We start from the raw sequence: 10,554 nt of genomic DNA, 5'->3' as shown, positions 1-10,554 counted from the left end.
TTCTAATGGCCTTACTCACATGGAGTAGTACAGTTCTTTGTGAGTAGCTTCATTGATTTCATTTGGAATAACTGTAATTTGTAGTATTTTGTTACCCACAGTGAATAAGGATATCAAAATCTGGCCTCATAAGTAGTATTAGCCATGGACTGCTGTGGAATGTTGTAACAGATGTCACTAGGGTTTCTAAAATATTTTGGACCCAGTGATGGTCCAAGTCTGCCACCCTTTACTCATGTTTAAGAGAAATGCAATTGTTTTCAGTAATCTGCTTGCAGAGTGAAGTACTATTCAGCATAAGGGTGGCAGAACCAGACCCTAAATGAACGAATGAATAAATAAAAGAGAAGTTCTAACTGTTAAGCAATCTAGAAGAAACACCAGTGTAAACCTATTTAATAGACAATTGTCAGGTGAAAATTTAGACCAAAAATTTGTTTTACTTCAGAATTGTTGTTATCTGTAAGGCCATGTTCTCTCCATTCTAGATAACTATTTAAACTGCCCACTATTCTCACTGAGAATATAAAAAAATAATAATAATTGTTTATGTAAGACGTATTGGCTATATTTATGGAAACCAACTGGAAATGCACCCAAATCTATTTGTGAGCATATCCATTTTTGTGCAATCCTCCTCATATGTGCTCTTGCAAAACAGGTAACAGCATGCAAATACCAGCACAGGTGTTCAGTTACTCATTTTGCCTACACAGAAGCATACACCCACTAATTTATGAGTGTATTTATGGAAACCAGATGAAAAGCGTTATTGTTACAGAACAAGTATCAGTTAACAGCTCTACTGACATAATCATCAATGCTGTTCCACAAACAAGGAAGTAAGCAAAACAGAGACATGTTGGCTTCTACTCTATAAGAAACAGACAAGGGAAAATATCAGTATTTTCCAAAGAGCAAAGTTGGCATCAAGGAAAGTCATTTTCTAGATCCTAGAGACCAGATTTTGCCATCATTGCTCACATTGAGTAGTACCTTATTCCATGATTAGTCCCATGGGACAGACAAAGTAAGGCAATACTCTACATGAGTAAGGGTGGTAGAATCTAGTCCTAGAAGGGTTTCTCAAACAAGACAAAAATTACTTAGAGAAGGACATGAAAGTAAAAGTATATGGAACTGGGCTAACACATTTAGTCAGTGGACAGTGAGAGTGATAGCATAATATATTGAATAAGATCATTAACTTGTGTACTGCCTTATCTACTACAAAATTATTAAATATATCATGCCAATTTGGGAAGCAAATTATTTTCTGTATTACATGCGAATGATTGCAAGCAATTACATTTGGAATGATTTAATTAAATATTTATTTTAACATTTCTATTGTGCACAATGAGTGACTCATCTGAAATAATAATCTGTTTCAACATAACTTAGGTTATGACCTTTATGATTCAGTAAAAGCTTTTAACATTTGTGATTTAGGAACACCAGTGAACATAAATATAATTGTTTTGTAACAATATGTCATCTCTTGTCATGATTCCCAGTTTGTCTTCCTTTACTGAGGATTGAAATTGACTGTGTGTATATATATATATATATATATATATATATATATATATATATATATATATATATTATACACACACACACACACACACAAAACAGCAAAAGTACAGTACAGTACCACTGATAAATATCCATAGAAAATTGCTCTTTTACTTTTTTAAAAAAAGTGATAATCAATGTAAACTCAAAATAAATTGAAATGCCAGATATAAATCTCTGCCATAGTCTAAAACTGATAATCAGTTTAGAAAAATTAAATCATTAAGTAAAACCCACTAGAATTATGAAACAGATACTTGATAATGGAATACATCTGTGGAAAAACGGAATTGGATAGAATTTCATATAAATTCTAACTATATGCGTGTACAACACTACTTAGCATAATCCTGCTTGGGATCGTTAGGCCCTACCAGAATGCAAATAAATAATGTATGTATGTGTTTCTTCTAGATTGCTTAACAGTTAGAACTTCTCTTTTATTTATTCATTCATTCATTTAAGGTCTGGTTCTGCCACCCTTATGCTGAATAGTACTATAAACTCTCTAAAATGAGCAATAATACTTAGCACTTTCCATCTTCAAGACCGTGTACAAATAACCTAATCCTCACAACACGCCTGTGATGTAGGTACATGCGCAGTGGCAGTATCATAGCTAATGAAGTTAATCTGAGGCGTGATTATTGCTAGTTGAAAATTTATCCCCATTTTACAGATGAGGAAATTCATTCCATTACTGGTTGCCTCTCCAAGGGAAATTAGCACTCTCAGTCTCCACTGAACTGAGGGCATTGAGCCCCTTGCAGAATCAGATCCTAAGCGACTTGCCCATAGCCCTGCAGCATGACACGCCAGAGCTAAGAGTAGAACTCAGGGAGTTTCCAGCTGCCTGAATTGCCCCAAAGGATTGAGCCATGCAACCTCATGAAAAAAAATAAAAGTACTCTACAGCAATCCTGCAATATGTTTTTTTCTTTTCTTAAGGCTGCTGACACCTTTGGTATCTGAGAAAAAGGGACCATATCTGACCATTAGCTAGATCCCCTTGTGTAGTAACATTATAGCAAGATTCTCACAAGTTGCACTGTGTTCCAATGTAATAATTGCAAAGCTTTCATTTTCATGGTCTTATATTCAAAATCCAGTGACACACTCTCTTCAACTGAGTGAAAAAACATCAAATACTTATATGATCATAATCATGATCAAGTTTTGTTAATATAAAATATGGATTAAGGGACACAGCCATCTTGTTTATGTCCAGAATTAGACCTCTTTTAAATTGGGATAATCTGGTAGAGTGCACTAAAAAAAGTTTGTTTTTTTTTTTAATTCAGTAATTCATTGCCCAGAAATTTTCTAATATATATATATATATATAGAGAGAGAGAGAGAGAGAGAGCTGTCATTTTGATGGGATCTAAAAAAATAAAATGGGCCTAATTCTACTCTCTCACACCAGTGTAAATCAGGAGTAACTCCACTGAAGTCAATGGCATAGGTGCTGGAACTAGAGGTGCTGGGGGTGCGGCAGCCGCACCCCCTAGCTTTGAAATGGTTTCCATCATCTACAGGGTTTACAGTTTGGTTCAATGGCTCTCAGCACCCCCACTATACGAATTGTTCCAGCACCTCTGGTCAATGGGGATACATTGATGCAAAACTGTTGCAGGTGAAATCAGAATCAGGCCCTATGCCTGTTTCAACAGCTGCAGCTGCTCTACCTCCGCAAATAACTAAAAATGTCATTGCCTTCAGATAAAGTAAAGACCCTGAATGACAAGTTTGTTTAGTGTACCCCTAGAGCTATGCACATACCTGATTTTATCACTGATGACTTTGCCATTCACTATGTTAGTGTTACACACAGATGTAAATAGCAGGCAACTCTTTTGACTTCTGCAGAATTAGAGAAAGAGGAAAAAAAATAAAACCACAATATCCTCCAGATGACAGCGTACATGCAGAGAAACATATAAAAGGCTACCAAATTGGCTTCTGTAGCTTTAGAAGAAAAAACATCTTTGCCAAGGAAGGACAAAGTAGGTAGGGGAGTATCTTTTATATTTAAGCTTTAGAGGAATAACATATACAAAAGAGATGTGTAAAAAAATACATTTAACTACTTTTACAAGTGTCATTTGATTTGTTGGAAGTGTTAATGTTTTTTTAATGTAGGGTGCAAATGAAAGGCTCGCTGGTATTCATGTTACATTGTTTGCCTTGTTTTTCAATACAAAATCCACAGGCAGCCTTTGATCTGTCCATGCTATTTCCATATGACCCTATTATTAAATATATATTCCACAGCAGCCAAAAAGACAGTGTCAACCATATCTGAGTTTATTTTTTATTATTCATTGTTTAAGACCCTCCTAAAATATCTCTCTTTCCAGGTTTAAAAATGAAATTGCTAAGCCTCCTGATTTTGTCCTCTTTTATTTCGAAAACTGATATTTCTTCCCTTATTTTTTGAATGGAGCTGTAGTTAACATAGCTTTTAGTTTTCTTCCTTATTTGCACATCACATCATCTGCTGCCAGCAGAGCTCATGTTTTTTTGAGAGTTTACTGCTGCTGCTGATCACCAGAGGGAGCTCACACCTTATTTGTGTAGGTCCTATAAAATAGAGGATCTTTAGAACAAGATTTTTGGAAGGGGACTAGTGCATTTTTTAAAAATGCAGTGGCACAGTCATCATCACCAGATTATAACAGTTGTAAGGTCAGTCAAATGTGGTCTTAGTTCCTGATTCAGCAATATATTTAAGTATGTGCTTAGCTTTAAGAATGGATGTAGTCTTATTGAAGTCAGTGGACACATCTTGTGCTTAAATGCTTTGTGAAATCAGGATCATAAAAATACACAGATTTCAACATTCAGCATCAACTGGTTTGAATTAAATGATGTGGGATGTGACATAAATGAACCAATGTGTTTATTATTTGAATTACTGCTAATAAATTTGTTCCCAAATCTTGTGATGCAATATAGTTTGAGTAACAGGTAGCTTATTCAAGAGATCTAAATAGAACTCTTTTTGAAATGTAGCTAGTAACTGATAAGTGTTTTGAGTACAGTCATTTGACACAGCAGTGCTTCCAAATGCTGCTTTTCCCTCTCCAACACAGCTTTTCTTTCCCTGTTTCAACAATAAAATGTTTTTAGCAGTCTGCAATTTTTATTGTAAGCTGTGGCTTTAATATTTCTGCACCGAAGGATAATTAAGAGACATTCAAATAATGTTTGAATATAAGGTGTCAACCTTCTTCTGACTTGCAGGTGCGCCAATTAGAAGTCATTGACATCAATCTGCTGTGAGTAACCTTGGTCTCGTATCGGACTCTGGTATTAGAATAATCAAGGAACGCAATTCAGAAATAATATTACATCCTGCATTTTATTCAATTCCATATGACAAAAATAGTAACCTAGACTAAGACATCCATTTCAATCAGTAGATGTGTCAAGCCAACAAGATTTAATAATAAAAAATATTGGATCTAGGTAACAATTCCCAGCTGGTTCAGGGAGGCTCCTAGCCCTACATGGTATCGCAGTATAAAAATAGTGTCTCTCTTCACCATGCAGAGAGGAATGACCTAACCCTGAATACAAAATGGGGTCAGTCTTACTGTACCATCATCAACCATCTTATATACAACACTTTACATCTCTTTTTTTTAAGTTATACACATCCTTTAGGGAGAAGAGATAATACTACATGGTACCAAATACTAACAAAAAAGATCACACAAAAAATGACACAGATAAATAAAAACATTCAATTGCTGAAATACAGCAACATTAAGCCACCTCAGTTTTCTTTCTTCCAATGCTTTGAAACACCCCCAAATAACCCACATACTGTGGTCAAAGATGTTACATTATAGGGATGTTTTGTATATCTATCTATCTCTATAATATATATATCATCACTGTAGAAAACAGAGCTGTATAGTTCATTGTTCATTTCCAACAGAAACAAACAGCTAATAAGTCTTCGAAACCATTTTCATTCAATTACATGATGGCAGAAATAGTCCATCCTCTTACAGTAATGGTTTTTGTTGTATAAGAAAGATTGTCCTATTTTTTCAGTCTCAACTGAGAAGACCTCACTGTCTGATTCTTTCTTCAGGGGCATAAAACTCCTTGTGCTGTTACCCAGCTACCCATAATGTCCCTTGAACAATTTTGCTGGACAGAAGTTCATAGTGTCAGACTCCACCATACTTGTAATGCACAAAAATGAGGTAGTACACAAAACATTTACTGTTCAAGTTTTGATTAAGCCCCAGCCTCCCAGCTTAAGAGTGGAACCATTCCCTTTATTTACTTGGTGTAATTTAAACAATGTAATAAACATAAAATATTAGAATAATCAGAGTACATTGTGCTTTGTAGTAATCTGAGGAGATAATCAGCAAGAATTGGGAATCACTTCAGGGTATTTTAAAGTTGTGACTGATCATACAGCCAAACACTTTATATTTTGTTCCCAGTTATGTTGTGCACAATACCAGTGCTATTAGGCAGTCAACGTCTTGCTTGTGGGTGTGTGAGAAAGAGACAGAACAGATTACAGTAAAATTAAACCTACACAATGTTCTCTTTAGTCTATCCTAGGCTTGTATTGATATCACACTCCTACGATGAATTTATCAATATTCTGTTGGGGATGGGCACATTTTAAAATAGGCTTTGTAGAAACATTAAATGAGTCATTTCAATTTAGGAAATGGCAGGCCCCATTTTACTTAAGGATCCGACAGTTCTCGGTGGCTTTTCTGTTTAACTAACATAGGTCTCTCATATTGTTTGACCTGATGACAAAACAAGAAACTGAAACTGTTTTTTCCCCCCATTCTCCTTAAGTCAAAGTACTATTTATAAAATAGTTTACATCTTTGTTCAGTTTCAAATTATAGACAAACCTCCCTAATACAAAATACTAAAAGTGCAATAGTATAAATTAAGAGTTTGCAACCACATTATACAAACATTACCTTTTTATTGTACAGCTTTGATAACATGAAATATTTACTCACAACTGTTTATAATGTTGTGAATAATTTATGGTGATAAGGTTTGTCTGTAACTTGTTTTCCAATCATTGAGTTAAAGTCCACACTACATTTTTCATTTAATAGAACAACTGTCCACATAGCAGCTACAAATATTTAAATTAAAAAAAAAAAAAAAGGTTTGTTACTGACGGGTACTTGCACATGAAAAGCATGCTATCTTTCCCATAAAACTTCACAATTTTGCCTGCATTGAAATAAACCACTTATTTATAGTAAACCAAAATTTGCTTTAAAAAAAAAAAATCACATAGCCAGATGTATGTTGCAGTACAAAAGCTTCATTTAAGGTTGGGCCAAGTATATTGTCTGTTACCCGCATAATCTTAACTTTATAAATACTACAGACAAGGATACTGTAATAATACACACAGCATTGGGGTACTAATCACTTATTTAAGATTAAGATTCCTAAAAACATAGTTCAAGTTTCTAACTAATTTGAATAAAACCAGCAAATAAGTTTGACAGGAATGCCATAGTGAAGCCCCCTTTTCTCAGTTGATATTAATATTTTAAGAAGCAAAGTGGACATAGTCTAAACTCTTTCTGTCCCTAATGCAGTTATCCAATGATTTTTTTGTTTTTGTTAACTTAAATTAAAAAGGTTTTAAAGTTCTCAATAACAGTCAAACTCACTGTTGAAAGAAGTACCATGCAGATCTTGCAAGACAACTTTTCAGCAGCCACAAAGTTATGTATTTCTGCTATGGGAAAATTTTAAAGGGAACCTATGTATTTAGGTCAGGAAACTAATCTTAACTTCAAAAACTGTACATGAAATAGAACAAATGTGGTGTTGAGTAGTGGTCCAACAGTTATTTGTACTGAATGCTTTTAATTTATGCCAATCTCTTTGTTATCCTCAATAAATCTTGTGAATGGGCGACTGGCTCCAGTTTCAGAACTTGCTTTGTCCAGACCGACAATGGGAGGGCTGCTGCCAGTGCGAGCTTTGTCCATGCCACTGGTAATGTTACTTAAAGATGGAATGGCACTTCCACCTAAACTTACTGGGAGTTGGGGAATGCCTCCGTTCTGTATGACAGAAATCTCATTGTTCTTCATAGCAAGTCCGTTAGTGATAGCTGCAGCATACTGGTTCCAAAAATTTGGGTCAACATTCATTGCTCGAGCTGCCAAATCCTTTTGGAACATTTCAGAAAACTTCAGAGCGTCACCACCTAACAAAGCCATTGGGTTTTCCACGGATAGTCGACGACCACGTCTTGCAGGGGCATTATTCCACATATGAGTTCCCATGTGAACCTGTATAGAAAATAGAAATGGGAAACATCTACAAATTAGCACATTCCAATAAGCTAGCTGGTCTGAATATTCGGTATAACAATTAAAATAAAACAAAGAGAAAAAAGCCATCCTTAAGTTCACATTTAATGAATTAGATTATAATTATTTTGCCAAGCGGTATTCTTATGGACAATGGGAGTTGTAGTCCATATTAAAACTTTAAAAAAAATATTCATGTAAGTCATCAACCTACACATTTCTTTTCACTGAAAAGAAATACAATGCTACAACAACAAAGAATATGAATCCTTCAGGTAAGACAATTTCAAATTAGAACTGGAAGTTCTGACATGCATAAAAACACAAGACCACCTTGAGAATTACTAGGCCTAGGGGACACTTAGAAGTCTTAAGCCTCTTACCCCATCTAATTGTTATTTCCTCTGCCCTTGACCTTTTTGTGTCCTCCTGTCTTTCTCTCCTCTGTTCTCTTAATATTTCTCCAGACAATACTTCACTCATTCTTATTCTCTTTCCTCAAACATTATATACATTAAAAAATATTTTTTTACTAAGGCGTGGCCCTTGATGCCTCTAACCTCCTGATGCTTACCTGGGTTGTGAGGACGAGAGATGGTGCTCCCGTGATACATCATTTTATGTCGCTGGGTACCAGCTTACAACCTGCATAGTGACACATGCACTACATGCAGAGTGGAAACTGGACTGTGTAACAGAAGCATCCCAGTAAGCTCTGGGTCACTGGAGGAGCATTGCTTATAATCTTACTACACAACAACAAGAGGAGAGAAGGCAGCAGAGCTAGATCTTAACAGCTAAAAGGTGCCCATCATGTTTTTTTAATTATTTTCATATATGGGGAGGTCTTCTAGTTAGAAAGGGTTTAGGAATAATCTCTGCCTACCACCCTCCTCGGCAACCACGTACACAATTGCATAGAGTACAGGTTAAAATTGCTCAGTGACTGTCACAGGATACTGTGTCATTCCTGCCTCTTTGCAGTGATTTGTGCTTTATTTCTTTCCACCTTTTTTATATAGCAAGCTTATTTCACACCATTGTTCCACAAGAATGGTACAAATGTAAAACACAGATATGTTCTATGAGACTCAGGTGTGCACCACCACATGCCTTGTCACGTATGTGTATGCAAGCTCTTGGAGCTGATTTTAAAGTACACAGCAATGTGCACCCACAAATCAGAGGGAAGGATCAAGCCCTCTTTAAACATGTTGAGAGCATGAAACAGCACCATACAATAAATGTTTTCTTTATCTTCTCTTTCCTCCTCGCCTTGATGACAACAAGAAAATGAGAGCTTGCTAAGTTCAGATGTAGTACATTTTTAAACCCCACATTCCTTACAGTTTTGTTTGAGATTTGAGAGTTTTCTTCTTACCTTAAGATTCCCTTTTGTGGTAAAAGCTCTACCACAGATTGTGCAACCAAATGGCTTTTCACCAGTATGGGTGCGTTCATGTATCTGTAGTGCACTTGCTGAGGAGAAGGTCTTCCCACACGATTGACAGTTGTGTTGCTTGGGAGTCCGACGTGGCGGGGGTGCCAGCATAGGAGTGATGCCTGGACTCATCACTGTCTGTGGTGCAGGAGGAACGTGGATTCCAGCTGGAAGCGAGGGAACCTCACCCAGTGAGATCGGCTTGCTGTGACCATTCACTTCCATTTTGATCATGGTAGGCGCAGTGCTGGTGACCAGGCTAGGAGTACTTTGGCTGGGACCTAGAGTAAAGTTGGGTTCAAATAACTGAGAAGGCAGCTCTTTTAATTTGTGCGTCAGTAAGTGCTGTTTTAAATTACCCATAGTGGAACACCCACGATTGCAGACTGTACAAATAAATGGACGTTCTTTAGTATGGCTGCGGTAGTGAATTTCCAATGCACTCTTACAAGCAAAAGGCTTGCCACAGATATTACAAACAGTACTTTTAAACTTACCACGTTCTCTGTTCAGGAACAGCAGGCTAAAAGGAGCCTCCTCTTTGATGACTGGTCTTCCCGGGTTGGTGGATGTCAGATCTAAAGCACCTCCATTTTCAGTAGCAGATGGTGGACTATCAGGTTTTTCTGTCTTTAATTGTATTTCCTGTGGTTCTCCCTGGTTGCTAAGACCTGGGGACTTTGATCTAAAACTTTCACTATTGCTGTTTACAGGAGACAAAGCTTGCATGGAGGAAGAAGATTCTGACATCGCAGGGCTGCCTGCACTCTGGCTTTCGAGATCACCAACAGCTGATGAGGAATCATTGCTCAAATGGTCACTTTCACCTGATCCATTTTCTATGGATTTTAAACTGGTCAGCTGCTGACAGTTCATGACAGAATCAATCATTTTCATTTGATTCTCCAGAGCAGCAATACTGGAAATTACAGAAGGCGGTGAAGGAGGACAAGACCCGGAGTAAGATATAAGTGGTTTGGATGAGTCACTTGCTGTGTCCTTTAATTCTGGGTCCTCTTCCATAGAATTTTCATCAATGTCATCATCGTAGTTGCTCAGTGTTTCAACATTCTTTTCATCATAGGAAAGCTCTGAGTCCATTGCATCTTGGAAGCCCTCTGGTAATGGTGTGTTTGGAATTTGTCCACCCATATGCATACGAATATGTTGCTGGAGAACAACAGCATTTGTAAA

General features: G+C 36.6%; 1 protein-coding gene and 1 pseudogene across 1 annotated transcript in view; one reads left to right on the top strand and one right to left on the bottom strand.

Moving 5' to 3' along the window:
- Positions 1-2,171: 2,171 nt before the first annotated feature.
- On the top strand, positions 2,172-2,297 carry LOC135875317 (U4 spliceosomal RNA; annotated as a pseudogene).
- A 5,169-nt stretch (positions 2,298-7,466) lies between these two features.
- Positions 7,467-10,554, bottom strand: part of SALL3 (spalt like transcription factor 3) — a 20,246-nt gene continuing 17,158 nt past the window's right edge. The window contains exons 2-4 of the mRNA XM_065399182.1: positions 9,858-10,554; positions 9,301-9,641; positions 7,467-7,898 (exon numbers count right to left, since the gene is read on the bottom strand). The exon at positions 9,858-10,554 is cut by the window's right edge and continues 2,234 nt beyond it. Coding sequence (XP_065255254.1) covers positions 7,467-7,898; positions 9,301-9,641; positions 9,858-10,554 — 1,470 coding nt within the window. The remainder of the gene's footprint in view (positions 7,899-9,300; positions 9,642-9,857) is intronic.

The sequence above is a fragment of the Emys orbicularis genome, chromosome 2, assembly GCF_028017835.1.
Source record: "Emys orbicularis isolate rEmyOrb1 chromosome 2, rEmyOrb1.hap1, whole genome shotgun sequence".
Classification (NCBI taxonomy): domain Eukaryota; kingdom Metazoa; phylum Chordata; order Testudines; family Emydidae; genus Emys; species Emys orbicularis.
Note: the sequence above shows the minus strand (reverse complement) of the source record. Positions and strands in the feature narration are given on the sequence as shown.